The 14960-nt window shown below is 39.1% G+C and overlaps 2 protein-coding genes across 3 annotated transcripts; one reads left to right on the top strand and one right to left on the bottom strand.

Moving 5' to 3' along the window:
• Nucleotides 1–1635: 1635 nt before the first annotated feature.
• On the bottom strand, nucleotides 1636–2487 carry LOC137743896 (glutaredoxin-C11-like). The gene has a single exon (XM_068483827.1). It carries the CDS (start codon nucleotides 2196–2198, stop codon nucleotides 1890–1892), a length of 309 nt encoding a protein of 102 aa, XP_068339928.1. The 5' UTR covers nucleotides 2199–2487; the 3' UTR covers nucleotides 1636–1889.
• A 9320-nt stretch (nucleotides 2488–11807) lies between these two features.
• LOC137742670 (OVARIAN TUMOR DOMAIN-containing deubiquitinating enzyme 5) lies at nucleotides 11808–13798 on the top strand. Of its 2 annotated transcripts, none has more exons than XM_068482595.1 (3): nucleotides 11808–11944; nucleotides 12333–12434; nucleotides 12787–13798. In XM_068482595.1, exons 2-3 carry the CDS (start codon nucleotides 12343–12345, stop codon nucleotides 13652–13654), a joined length of 960 nt encoding a protein of 319 aa, XP_068338696.1. In that variant the 5' UTR covers nucleotides 11808–11944; nucleotides 12333–12342; the 3' UTR covers nucleotides 13655–13798. The 2 variants fall into 2 exon arrangements, with proteins under 2 accessions (XP_068338696.1, XP_068338697.1); XM_068482596.1 differs by having other exon boundaries at nucleotides 11831–11944; nucleotides 12323–12434.
• The last annotated feature ends 1162 nt before the right edge of the window (nucleotides 13799–14960 follow it).

Raw genomic sequence — 14960 nt, 5'->3', positions numbered from 1 at the left:
TGTACATGCCCACTTTCATATAACACGAGACCTTTTGGGAACTTATTGGCTTCGGATTTCATCAGAACTTTGAAGTTAAGCAAGTTCGGACGAGAGTAATCCTAAGATGGGTGACCCACTGGGAAGTTCTCGTGTAAATTCCCAGAAACAAAACCGTGAGGGCAATCCTAAGATGAGTGATCCACTGGGAAGTTCTCGTGTGAGTTCCCAGAAACAAAACCGTGAGGGCGTCGTCGGGGCCCAAAGCGGACAATATCGTGCTACGGCGGAGTCGAGCCCAGGATGCGGTGGAGCACAGGTCATGATGTGACAATTTGGTATCAGAGCCAATCCCTGGCCGGAAGTGTGTCGACGAGGACGTCGGGCCCCTAAAGAGGGTGGATTGTTAGATCCCACATCACCCAGGGGAGAGGATCCTCTATGCTTTATATGTACATGCCCACCTCCATATAGCATGAGGCTTTTTGGGAACTCACTGGCTTCAAATTCCATCGAAACTTCAAAGCTAAGCGAGTTGAGTTCTCAGAAACAAAACCGTGAGGGCGTGGTCGGGACCCAAAACAGATAATATCGTACTATGGTAGAGTCGAGCCTGAGTCGGGATGTGACATCTATAATTCAATCATGTCACGTCCGTTAGTATCAGAAACTTGAGATTTTATTTTGAAAAACTATTAATTGTTCATATGTGATGTGTTATTGGATGAGCACATTAGCAAATATTTAGGTTTAGTCAAGTTGGCTACGACATCGAGTATTACTAATCACATTTAAATTCGAATATCTCTGCATTTCAAAAGAAATACATAAAAGGAAATTTTATAAATTAGAGTTAAGAAATACTTAAAAGAAGAATATTTTATAATAAATTCAATGTAATCATCATTTGATTTATAAAAAGTGATTAAAAAGAATTAAAAGGAATAAGCTACCTCATCCCAAAATTCCCAAAGAAAAAAAGAATTTTATTCCAACATGGCTGAACGTTGGGAAGAAATGCATCTTCGTGATTGTTCAACATTCTATACATACTAAAAGCTGGTGGAAAAGAACTGTTCATTAACGATGCCCTGCCGGTTATGCCCCTAATCTAACCACAGTTTTTTGGCTTCTTCAAGATGCTACATGAATTGGCAATTTTGCCCATGCCACACGCGTTCTGGGGTTTTTCGCACTTGCTCTCCCCATGTGCGTTGTTTTTGGTGGGGAAGGTGCTCGAAGACTCTTCCATTTTCTTCATCTCTGTTTCTGTGCTTTTCCCTTGTGATATTCTATATGCAGGAATAAGGCACATGTCATCACATCCCACCCAATACAAGAATAAAGCCATTAATTCATGATCTCGATGATTCGTGACATTAGCAATTTTAAATTTTCTACACTTATTTTACATGTGGTGATTCTGTGACCTATCATTAATTGACACGTATTAATAAATTTAACTTTTTTGTTATATTAATAATAGAAATCACAAAAATACCACACACAAAATAAGTGCAAAAATTTTGATCTCGACATTAGCAATTCAACATTGTCGTCCTTATCAGTCAACATACATGATGATAACGATGATCAATAGTCAGGGTTCCATTTTCTCCTCCGTAACAAAAAATAATAATAATAATAATAATAACAGTAAAATAGAAGTTTATAGATGGCGAAATTTTCTGAACTCTCCAGGATACTTTTCGTATTATCTGACTTCATTTCATATATTTAAAATGTAGCCAGGAAAGTTACATACGAAGTAAAAGAAAAAAGGAAAATTAAACCTCAATACTCATTTTCTTTAAGCAATGGTATTGGGATTCTTTTCTGTGTATACTACTAGAGCTAATTAACAGATCATAGCTTAAGCTTCATGTGTAATAATATAAGCTGCTAGCTAGCTAGAACCAGATGGCTTTTGCATCTTTGAGCATTTGTTTTAGAGATCCATCGACATGGTAGGATATGATATCTTTCGACGAGCCGACATATTTCCCACCTATGAACACAGCAGGGAGAGCAGGATTGCAGCCGAGGTTCCTCAATGCCCACTCCATGTCCCTCCCATTGGTGTACCGGTCGAGCTCATGAATCGCCGGGCTTGCTCCGAGCTCGTAGAAAAGTGTCTTCACGCTGTGGCATATGCAGCAGGAGCTCTTTGTGAAGATCACAGCGGCCTTCTCTGAAGCCAACTGTCTCACACTCTCCATTACCGAATAATAATTGGATTCTTAGAGAACAAGTAACGCAGCTGAACTACTGGAAATGATGAAAACTCTAAAGCAGAAAACTAAGTAAGATTCGCGAGGTTTGGCGATGGTGGACTTTGGGTTTCATCTGCCTGGCTATTTATAAAGGATATGGATAAGAAAGGGAAAGTAGCTTTAAGCAAATATGGAAATTTTATCCCAAAACCATCCACAATATAAGGCATATTTAATTTGTCAACTCTCAAACATGGGATTCTTATATTCTTCAACTGACCCCTGCAACATGCTATTAAAAAATAAACATAAAAAAAAAAAGTGCATGCAGATTGCAGCATATATAATCACACAGTAATCATAGTTCAGATCTCCTGGAATGTCCGTACGATGAATAGGTCTTAAAAACTTAAGATAAGAATCATAGGCAAGTGTGTGTATCTATTAACCCACCAACACTTTCGGTCCTCGTTGATATATAGCATCACTACCGCATCAGGATATACTAAAAAAATAATAGCAAATAAATATAGTAAATTAACTCTTCGGGGAAGAAGGAGACAACAAGAATGAACTTTATCAATTAAACACATTATTTTGGAAAAAAAAAAAAGAATAATTAAACACAAAATGTTCACAAGGAACCCAGTTCTTTCTTTAAATTTTGCAACAATTTTCTAAAGTCAGTGTTTAGCTAGGAATTTGGGGCCCTATATAGCTAGATAATTTATATAGTGGAGTGCTAACAACTTTTGCACTAACCTTTTAATATTGGGATGTGCTATCCACATACTATTTTTTACTTCATACACACATTTTTAATTCGTGACCGTTGGATCGATTGAATTAAAAAAATATCAAATAACAAAAATTAACAAGTGATGTATGAGAAGTACAAAAAGATATGTGGATAGCACACTATTTTAATATTTTTGGCTAGAAATTAATGATGAAACATAGAAAAGATAATTTCAATTTCAAAGGAGTTAAAGATCGTGTTCCGTAGAAAAATGACATGTGAAATGTGAAGCAGTAAAAAGATCTAAATGCAAAAGCTGCTATCATTCCTCTTTTTCATATTTAATATATTTTTCCGGACACCTTGACATTGTAATTTGTATATGCTACTAAATTCTTCAACGAAAGTCACACTGTCATGCATAAAGATAACCCTATATATTTATCATAGTAAACGAAAATGAGATCCACCATTTTAATTCCTTCTTGACTTATGAACCCAATTCTTGATTTTCTTCGTGTAGAATAGGGTCCATCTCTAAAGAATTTCTAAAACAATTCTCTTTTTTAATAAAGAAAAGTTTACGGGGAGATAGGTTACAAATCACTACCAGCATCAGGACATACCTACAATCTTAAGCCGAAAGTGATACCTAATTGCTAGGTGTCATTGGTATGAATTTATGTAGGAATTAGTTTATAGATCGCGCATAAACAAAAACTTGGAATGGATGTTAACCACAAGCACGCCCTTACCAACTAAACCAACCATGTTGGCTCCCTAAAACAATACAATACATATAGATATAATAAGAGACTTATAATTTAACTGATTGATCTAAATTTGTTAAATCAACAATTAACCAAGGAATGTGTTGAGACTCTCCTTTCCCAATATCACTCGTGTACTCAAAAATACTACTTTTATCACATAGTTGTAGCATCATTTGTAGCATTTATCTAATAGAGAGGAGACTCGTATGCTTTGACGGGTCCTATCTCTATTAGAAAATAGTTCAAATGATGGTACAAATAAATGGTAAGTGTAGCATTATTCCTCGAGTACTACATGCGTGCATCAAACTGCTTTCTGTTCGGATTGCATTGCATTTTGTGTGTTTGTTTCTTTTATGAATATGGTAGTGTTCGTGTACGTGGCTGATGTGGAGAAAGATAAGGGTTTATCCAAATGAATTGTTCGATAAGGTCCTTCCATGAAATTCAATGAATATTTAGGGATAGGGACTTTTGACAGTTGTCGAATGAGAAACTAACTTACATGACCGACCTCCAAAATTATGATTTATGTTTGATACTTATACCTATTGTGGCGATATATGATAATGTTCAATTTATTCCTTTATATCTATGATCAATAATGCATGCGTATGCATGTCATTTGGTACTTATACCTATTGTGGTGATATATGATAATGTCATTTTGTGTGTGTGTTTTTTTTTAATACAAGTAATAGTGAGAAGCGGGAAATCAAACTAGGAACCTCGATTTTGTTTTGACGGATCATTATTCCTCTGTTATGTAGAGGCAAAGTCATGAAGGGACTAGGATGGTCCCAGGCTCATTCTGACTTTTTTCACACAAAAAATTTAGTATTATGCTTATAATTTTTAAGGTTGTTTATAGGCTCAGGGCCTAATTCGACGTTTTTATTTTAATTTCTTTCATCGAGTTTGATTTGAGATTGGTGGCTTTTATGGAGTTCAGGCAATCTGCTGCTTGTGGTTAAGGAGGAGTCTGATCTAGGGATCAGTGGTAGGAGAGGGGAAGAAAGTCAGAGAGCTTGAGGTTCAAGTTTAAGGAAGAGGATAATGATGAGGAGGACATCATATCAGACCCAAACGATGATGGTCGGTTGCTCATTACACGACAAAGTAATTTTTATAAAATCAAGTGAGTTTCGAATTGAGACTTTTGGACTCCTTCTAAGCTAAAATCCTGACTCTACCGTTATTTGTTAGTAAGTCAACTGCCCTACCACTGCAATCTCATCCCAAAAACTCCAAGAGAGAAAGAGCTTTCATTTGAGGACTGTAACATTACGTTAGGGAATGGATGCATCTTCGGGAGTGTTCTGCATGATCTTCAAATGCAAAGAATCCTGATATGAATTATCCGAGAATATGACACGTATCTCCTCCATAAACATATACTCATCCCACCCAATACTAGAATAAAGATAAATAAAGCTACATTCATGATCACGATGCATGACATTTGCAAATTTAGCACTGTCCTCGTCAATCAACATGCACGATGACACCACTGACAAAGGCATTTAGATTTATGATTGGATGATGACGCAGCAATGCTCTTTGCTCTCCAATTAGAATACATATTTCTTAATTCGGATCTCATTCAAATATTGCCAGAAAAACCCTATATTTTCAAATACAAATTCTTTGAATATTAGAACCACGTTATTTGTAAAACATGGTACGTTTTATATTCTAATACCACCAAACGGCACATTCTTACCGTATATATATGTGTAAGATGCTCTAATGAAATAACCTAACCAAAATTTTTGTTCTGAATAATAAACGAATGTTGGGCTCATTTTTTTCATAATTTAGTAGGTTATTCATTTTAATTCAATTATATGTTTCAAAAGAGCCCATTTACTTTATTGTTTATTTTTGCTCACTCCTCCTAATCCAAGGTAACCGTTAATCCCACCCCTTTCACAATTGTGTCGCGTGTATAAAGAGTATATACTAACTGTGGATGCAAATTTCCCTCTTCTTCTTGGACGAAAATGCACCTGCAAAACAATTAACATCTAAGGTCAAGGCCAAGAGCCTCAAGCACCCACGATGAATTTGTTGGGGGGGGGGGGGCTTTGGCCGAAGAACCTCTGATGCCAAAGTTAGAATTTGAGAGAGAAAGTGTTTGGAGAATTTTGGAGAATTTTAGAAGAGAATTGGACTTGGGTTTTTGGAGAAATGAGGGTGTTTATATAGGGGTGTGGCAGACCCTCTTTGGAGAGAAGGGGTCCGACCACTTAAGGCGGTTTTGGCTATAATTGCAAGATATTATATCAAAATAATATCTTGCAATCAATTAGAAAATTAATTAGAAAATTAATTAGGAAATTAATCAATTAATTTAGGTAATTAATTCTAATTTGAATGAATAATCGAGGGTTACCTTTGTGGGGAGGATTTGATGAGGATGGATGAAATATGTTTTGAATAAATACCTATTTTGATCACTTTTGACCTTGATTGAATCGTGATTGTCAGCTGCTTGAGCGTTGGAGTTCCGGTTTGCCTTGAGAGTAATTTTGTCTTTTTAACCCAAAAATCCACATGTCGCCACCATATTTTTCTTGATTATTTTTTGCTCCACAAATGCCCCCACACCTGCTAAGCTGCTCACAGGAAAAGGCAGCAGGTGTAGAGATCTCCAACTTTGATGCAGATTCTCCTTTTTACTTGGAATTAGATTCTTCTAGGAAAGGGAAATAAATCACCTCCAAAGCCTATTTAAGCCTACCTTAAGTAGGGGATTAAATAAACTTTGGAGGGCAATTATTTATCGCTACAAGAAAGAGAGAAAACTAGAGGATATTTGTTCTCCCTCCCCTAGCACTCTTCTTTGCTTGCCCGTGCAAAGAACCGTTTTCCGTTGATTTCTTTGTCTTATTTGCGCCGCACCAATATAAGAAAAACTTAATTCTTCTTATCTTCTCCTTGGGTGGTGCTATCACAGGGCAGCCGTTAGGGTGGTGCGGCATGTCGACCGGCAGAGGCCAGGAGTCAGCTCGGCATGGGCCAAGGAGGAGGTGTGGCAGGGGCCATTGCTTGTGCTGTTCGGCTTGACTAAAGCTAAGGATTGGCTCGACATGGGCCAAGGAAGTGGCGTGGCATGGGCCACGGTTTGGGCTACCATGTCTGGGCAACTTGCCAAAAATGAGGAAACTGCTTGAGTTTGATTTCTCAGCTGCCGTAGATGGAGCTGCCAAGATCAGAGCTGCTAAAGATAAAGTGTCGAATGAGCAAACTGTTGAGTGCAAAGTGGCTGCTGCCCCCTGACCGTTTGCTACTTAGTTGGTCTTCAAGCAATCGATCTTTTGAGCTATGTGGCCTTCTCGCACTGGATAGCTTACCTAGATGGTTGTCGGGGCATTAGTTTACCCTCTCGCATTGGAGAATAATTAGTTTACCTTATCGCACTAGAGAGCTTACCCATATGGGTGTCGGGGAATTGGTTTACCCTCTTGCACTGGAGAGCAATTAGTTTAACCTCTCGAACTCGACAACAGACTCATATGGGTGTCGGGGAATTGGTTTATCCTCTCGCACTGGAGAGCAATTAGTTTATCCTTTCGCACTGGAGAGCATACCCATATAGATGTCGGGGAACTGGTTTACCCTCTCGCACTAGAGAACAATTATTTTATCTTCTCGCACTGGAGAGCAGACCCATATAGATGTCAAGGAATTGGTTTACCCTTTCGCACTTGAGAGCAATTAGTTATCATCTCGCACTGGAGAGCAGACCTAGATAGAGCTTTGAGCAGTCATTGTAAACAGCAGTTGAGCCTGGCTTCTGAATAACTTCTTGAATCGTCATTGAGAATAAATAAATAGATCAACTGCATAACAAACTGGATAATCTTTGGCTTATAAGGTCTTGTTCGTCAAGCTGTTTGAGACTTCGAACTTAGTTGGAAAAGCCCTAATAGGGTTCATGGGGTGATGGAGATTTCCCCTGCTTGTGTAGGCCGTGTCATTGACCTGTCAAGATACTCGTCGCACCGGCCCTTATTTGTCAGCTTCTTAAGGTACTGCTTTCACTTCTGACAACTATTGGTTGTATGGCATGGTCCTTGATGGAATGCACAATACTTTGTCTGATCCAGCCTGGTAAGATCGCCATTCATGGGTGGTGGCAATTTGAACCAAGATTTGTTCTTGAGCTTACGGAGAATTTGGCCAATTGGAACTGTGAACTTGGTGAATGTTTCGGGCACTGAGTCTTCTTTGGTTGGGGAACGTTCCATACGCCTTTTTTTCTAACTCGTTTTTGTTAGATTACTTGGCCTCATCCCATAGTGCGTGCTTCTCCACCAAAGTATACGAAGCTACTAGGGTCAGTTCTCTTCCCATGATCAATTTTCCGAATAAAGGGTGTTCAGTAGGAAACCCATTTCTAAATGCTGTCGTTGCTATGTCTTCATTGCAGCCAACAATCCTGGCCTTCTCCGCTTTGAACATCTTGACATAGTTGCAAATTGTTTCCCAATGGCCTTTTATGATGCTGAAGAGATGATCGGATGTCCTTTTGATTGAGCTGTTAAATGAATATTCCTTAGTAAAAACTAAGGAAAGTTCGTTGAAACTCCAGATCGATTGTGGTGGCAGTGTGTGAAACTAGTCTTGTGCCTCGCCTTGTAGAGTTGTGGCAAAAATTTTGTATATAAGTGCGTTGTTGTTCCTGTAGAGAATCACGGTATTGCGGTAGTGCAGGAGATGTCCGAGTGAAGTGAGGCATAGTGAACCCCCCTGAGATGGATCTGTCAACTCAATCTCATCCATGAATGGTAACCTGTTTATGTTGGTCATGTCTCATCGAAGCACATTGTCTATAGCTTATTCTTGAATTTTCCTCTGTTGGGGCAATGAAACTTTCGGCTGCCCCAGGTCGTGACCTATTGGTCTAGGACGTTCTTCCCTATGCTTGACTTGTCTATGCCATGGTTGCGGTGCATGTGGCACGTCCCTGGCAATCGAGCAGTGTAACATCCCACATCACCCAGGGGTGAAGATCTCGTAAGCCTTATATGTATATTCTCATATCTACCTAGTATGAGGCCTTTTGGGAGGTTATTGGCTTCAGAGTATGAACTTCGAAGTTAAGCGAGTTCGCACGAGAGCAATTCCAGGATGGGTGACCCATTGGGAAGTTCTCGTGTGAGTTCCCAGAAATAAAACCGTGAGGGCGTGGTTGGGGCCTAAAGCAGACAATATCGTGCTACAGTGGAGTCGAGCCAGGGATATGGTGGGGGCCCGAGCTGGGATGTGACAATTTGGTATCAGAGCCAATCCCTGGTCGAGTGTGCCAACGAGGACGTCGGGCCCTTAAACGGGGTGGATTGTAACATCCCACATCACCCAAGGGTGAAGATCCTGTAAGCCTTATATATATATATATATATATATTCCCATCTCAACCTAGCACGAGGCCTTTTGGGAGCTCACTGGCTTCGGAGTTCATCGGAACTTCGAAGTTAAGCGAGTTCGTGCGAGAGCAATCCTAGGATGGGTGGCCCACTAGGAAGTTCTCGTGTGAGTTCCTAAAAATAAAACTGTAAGGGCGTGGTTGGGGCCCAAAGCAGACAATATCGTGATACGGTGGAGTCGAGCCCGTATTGTGGTAGGGGCCCGGGCAGGGATGTGACAAGCAGGTTGTTTGTAGGCTGCTGGTTGAACTTGAGCTAGATTGAGTGACTGCTTCACTCCATCCGTTGTGTTGTCTACATCGATATGAGGTGGAGAATGCTTATTGCGAGCCTAGTTGTGAATGAACACTTCGCTTGGAAGGTTGTCCATCTTGATAATCGGAATGTGGCCTCAACCGTGAACGTATGCTTGTCCGTAAGCTTGATTGTGAGTGAACACATTTTCGTGAGCTAAGACGAGAGTATACGCTATCCCTAAAACCCAAGCAGAAACGTAAACTGCTAGAACGCTCAGATCGTGGCTGGTTTAAGGGCTACTGAAGAGGTTCATGATCTGCCCTTGTCATGCTTCGAGACACCTCGTCTAAGGCACATTGCATCTCGGTGTGTTGCAAAAGCTGATTCACCAAGGTCATTTGCTATGCGAGGGCACTTGTCAACTCTATGACTTGTCGAGACAAGTGTGGTTCGTCATTCAAGTTAGAAGAACTTGGACGGTATGCGTCTTCTTGAGTAGTGGAAGTGTAATGAACTCTGGGAGCGAGATTTAAGTTGGGAAATGTCAAATCTGCGGAGAAATGAGGTGAAAATGCCCTTGGTTCAATCGTCGATCCAGAAATATGAATCCGAGATAGTTAAACCGGTCTTAGACCGTTCGGGATCGCTAAGTGAGCCACGGAAGCGGGTTGGGTCGCAAAAGTAGGTTCTGCCATATATGGGGCGCGTGGGCATAGTGCAGCGCTAGAAGCGTATTGGATCTGGGCCGAGGGAATGGTTAGCGCAGCTCAGGCCTACAATGCGTCTTGGGCATGCGCTGCTTGGGCAGTGGTTTGGGCCTACTCGCGCTGGGTTTGGCTTGGCTGCCCTGCAGCGTGGGTTGCAGATTATGTCGCCTACTAGGCTATTTGTGCAGCTGCTACCAACGCCTGGGCCTGGGCTTAGTCCTGGGTTTGGGCTGCTATTGTGGTAGTGCATAAGGCCATGGTCTGTTGCCATGGAGCTGGCCCCCTCCCCACTACCACGGTGGTTCTTGTGGCTACTATGGTGGTGGTGTTCCGTGGTGGCAAAGTTGCTCATTTTGCCACCGTGTTGAGCCTTGTGGATCGTTATTGTGGGGATACATCACAATCTCCATCACTTGATCTGGATATTTGAATATAGGAAGTTTCCTTCATTGTGGTTTTCAAATTTCTTGTCATTGTACTTTTCTTTTACGTTTATTCAAAGAATTTTTTATATGAAAATTTTCTAGGAATAAGATCGTACAAAAAATCTACGAATGAACAAAAAATGAGAAACCTTGAATGCAAGAGTCTTCTTCGAGCGTGTGAATCAAACTCTCAATGGAAGCACTAATTTGTGGATGCAAATTTCCGTCTTCTTCTTCTTGGACGAAAATGCACCTGCAAAACAATTAACACCTAAGGTCAAGGCCAAGAGCCTCACGTGTCCACGATGAATAGGGGCTTTGGCTGAAGAACCTCTGATGCCAAAGTTAGAATTTGAGAGAGAATGTGTTTAGAGAAATTTGGAGAATTTTAGAAGAGAATTAAACTTAGGTTTTTGGAGAAATGAGGGTGTTTATATAGGGGTGTGGCCGGCCCTCTTTGGAGAGAAAAGGTCTGGCCACTTATGGTGATTTTTTGCTCTAATTGTAAGATATTATTTCAAAATAATATCTTGCAATCAATTAGGAAATTAATTAATTAATTAGGAAATTAATCAATTAATTTAATTAAGCCTAATTTGAATGAATAATTGAGGGTTGCCTTGTGGGGAGGATTTGATGAGGATGGATGAAATAGGTTTTGAATAAATACATATTTTGATCACTTTTGACCTTGATTGAATTGTGATTGTCTGCTGCTTACACATGAAAGTTCCGATATGTCTCGAGGGTAATTTTGTCTTTTTAACCCAAAAATCCACGTGTCACCACCTTGTTTTTCTTGATTATTTTTTGCTCCACACTAACTATGGTTGGTATTGGCCACTTAGTACTATAGTCTAGTAGTATTCTTTTTCACTTGTAAGTGAGAGGTTTTAGGTTCGATCTCGTCAAAGACGAATTTGAACCAAATTATTGCTAACTTATTGTAAGGCTAAACCCACATCTTCTCCTTAATTTAGATAATATCGTTTGTTCAAAAAAAAAATTACACGTGACACAATTATGAATAAGAGTAACGATTAATTTGAGTTAAAAGAGGTGAGGAAAACGGTCTCCTTATTTTATCATAAGGGAACTATTATTAACACTTCAAACATCTCATTCTACACTCCTCACAAATATATTTTTCTTTCTAATTATAGAAAATTTTGAGTGTCAAATGAGATTTTTGGAGTACTAATAACAATTCTCTATCATAATAATATTTCTTTAACAAAAAAAAAAAAAAACAATAATAATATTTAAAGAAAGTGAAACAATTATCCTTGGCTCTTTTCAATTGGGGCTCTTTTCAATTGGGGCTTTTGCGGAGAGTAGAGTGTAATAGGATTTGGACACAAGGGGTTAGGGCTTTTGCCGTGGCAAGCTTCAGAGGACTTAGCTTGCGATCGCCGTCGACGGCAAAGGAGGACTCTTGGGTAAGTTGATTTCGTTCTACCCATCAGCTAAATTAAATTTGGAATTTGAAGTTCATAGTCCTAGCATAATATTCAAGCTTCCAAACTGTTGATTCAAATTCTCAGAACCAAAAAACAGAGTCTGAATGTTGGGTTTTTTTTCAAAGATTCTCAAATTTCAATTCTTAAATTGAATTATCCCAATTGGGATTATTATTTTTTGTGATTGATTTGGTGTAGTTCCTTGTATAATTGGGGTTATTTTTTGTGATTAGATTTGGTGTAGGATTGAAATATTCTTAGTTTCTGCTTTGATTTTAGATGTTGGGTCAGGCTAGGATTTAGTAAAGATTCTAACTTGACGATTTTCGTGATGGATGATGTTATTATTTGTCGAAGTTGATTTCAGGGTTGTTTCAATGGAGGATGCACAAGAAGTATCTGATACAATGTCAGACAAAGCTTCTGAGAATACGCAGGAAACTCGCGATGAAATGCTTTCTAGGCACAGGTGATTTTCTCATTAAGTTTGCGTTATCGGTTTTTATCTTTTGGATTTCATATGATTTTGTGTTTGGCTGGTGTTCGCTTTGGTGATGCAAGTAAGGTGAGTTATCTAAATCTGTAAGGTAATCGAACATGCTTTTGTGGGTCGTGTAATATGAAAACGTATCTTCAAGATATTTGAATTGATGAAACTTTGTTGATGATATTCTATTCGATCATGAAATGCATAGGGCTTCTCCCAAAAGTGGTTGAGAGTAAGAATGAGGATTTGTTGTAGGCTCATTAAGGCCAGTTTGTTAACTTTCCTACGAATTATCCATGTCATTCCCCCGTTCACGACATGTTTGTTTATACAGGAAAGAGATATCAAAACTTCAGGACAAGGAAACTGGAATGAAAAAGGCAGCTGCCAAAGGGAGCAAGGCTGAACAAAAAACTAAGAAAAAGCAGGTGGAGGAAGAGATTACTCAGCTTTCTGCTAATCTCAAAGAAAAACAGGCCGCAGAACTTGCTTCCTTAGGCTATAGCGCTAGTAACGGAAATGAGAAGAACAAACTCGACACTTTAGTCAAGGCTATAGCTGGTGTTTCTGTCACCAGTCAACCTGAACATGCAAAGCCCAGCAAGAGTTCAAAGAGGCGAGAAAAGAGGGCTCAGCAAGATGCAGCTAGGGAGCAAAGAATTCAAGAAGAGCAGAGCAACCTAGTAAGTGATCGAGTGATTGAGGATGAGAAACTAGAGAAAAAGCTCGAACCCTTTGGCTTGACCATTAAAGAAATAAAGCCCGATGGACATTGCCTCTACCGAGCTATCCAGGATCAGCTGGCCCACCTTTCAGGAGGTTCATCACCTTACACGTACCAACAGCTTCGAGAAATGGTGGCTGCTTATATGAGGAAGCATGCATCTGATTTTCTCCCATTTTTCTTATCGGAGAATCCGGCAGATGGAGATTCTGATGATTCACTTGCAGCGAGGTTTGAGAACTACTGTAAAGAAGTGGAGTCAACAGCAGCATGGGGGGGACAGCTAGAGCTTGGTGCCTTAACTCACTGCCTCAAAAAGCCTATCAAGATATACTCAGGATCCTTCCCTGATGTGGAGATGGGCAAGGAGTACAAATCCGATAGCGCGACTGGTTCTTCCGATTCGCGGATTATGTTGTCATACCATAAGCATGCATTTGGGCTTGGTGAGCACTATAATTCTGTAGTTCCAATATGATCAAATAGCTGCAACCGTGGATACACACACTTGGCTTGCTCGTCTGGTTTGTAATTTGTGGTGTGAACAAGCACGTTTTGCGCCCTGAATTAACCATTGATACAACATAGACTGGTTATATTGAGATTGGTTTTTCTTTTTCTGGTGATGGCTTTTCTTTCTTTTAAGTTTACTAAATTTTAGGGATCAAATTTTGTGGCCTAATCTCGTTCAATTACTGCCTTAAAAATTCTATTTTTAATTAAAAAATAGGAAAATGATTTTATTTTAACTTTAAAACAAAAGTATGTAATTTAACATTAAAAAATGCCCAATTGGTACACGTGTAGGTGTGTAAATGGATAGTATAAAAATAAACTTCACATTGTAATAAGGTAAAAAATTTAGGTCTCGTTTTAATAAACTTGCCTCCACAAATAATAATTTGCTGTTTTAATAAACTTGCCTCCACAAATAATAATTAGCAAATTATCAACAAAGACCTCCCTTAATATGAGGAAGCATTTCTGCTCATCGTCATAAATTATGATGTATGCTCACCATACACCTAATCATCTGCTACGTGTCATTTCACTAAACCTTGGTTAAGTTTTTCCAACATTTAAAAAGTAATATTTAATGTGAAAGTTAACTAGAATTAGATGAAAGAACGCGTGATAGATAATTAAGTGTATGGTGAGCATACACCATAGTTATTGTCCTTACTTTCTTCTTCAAGTTCATTGGTGCCATGGCGTCTTAGGGTTCATTGATAAGATTCTCTAGCTCTCTTAGCTATAATGTGTTCTCGTTTTCCTCATATTTTTCGAGATGGCAATTAGGTTGTTGATTCCTTAGCTAATTATGGGGTTAATCATGTTGGATTTCATTGGTTGGAACACGTCCCTTCTTTTGCGACTACAACTTATTCTAAGGATGTTTCAGGATTCCTTAGCTATCAATTTTCATGACTTTGTTGGCATAAATGTTTCTTCTGTCCTAATGTTTGCATCTTGGGAATTGACATGTTCCACTATTAATGTAATACTTTGTAACCATGTACCCTTTAGCTTTTTTGAAGGATAACTAAGTCAAGAAGTAATTTTTGTAAGTACACCTCTATTAAGTAATAACCTCCTATTTTTACTATAGAGAGCTTTCAGTGTGTGTAGAAGTTTTCATAGAAAATCTAAGTGCTTTCTAGAAAGCTCCAAAAAATGCATCTTGAAGAAATACATAACAAGTGTTTCTCAAGATAACAATTCTAAAACTCATACGCTTTTAAAGTTTTTCTATCAAAAGTAGTTAGATGTGTTTTTTTATAGTC

The sequence above is a fragment of the Pyrus communis genome, chromosome 8 (assembly GCF_963583255.1).
Source record: "Pyrus communis chromosome 8, drPyrComm1.1, whole genome shotgun sequence".
Classification (NCBI taxonomy): domain Eukaryota; kingdom Viridiplantae; phylum Streptophyta; class Magnoliopsida; order Rosales; family Rosaceae; genus Pyrus; species Pyrus communis.
The sequence above is the reverse complement of the archived record's forward strand: the minus strand, read 5'-3'. Positions and strand labels throughout refer to the sequence as shown.

What these genes read in the sequence shown, in the direction of transcription:
- LOC137743896 (XM_068483827.1), bottom strand. Translation starts at nt 2,198, where the DNA reads ATGGAGAGTGTGAGACAGTTGGCTTCAGAGAAGGCCGCTGTGATCTTC.
- LOC137742670 (XM_068482595.1), top strand. Translation starts at nt 12,343, where the DNA reads ATGGAGGATGCACAAGAAGTATCTGATACAATGTCAGACAAAGCTTCT. An exon ending in GAAATGCTTTCTAGGCACAG is followed by an intron (nt 12,435 to 12,786) that starts GTGATTTTCTCA and finishes TTGTTTATACAG; the next exon opens with GAAAGAGATATCAAAACTTC.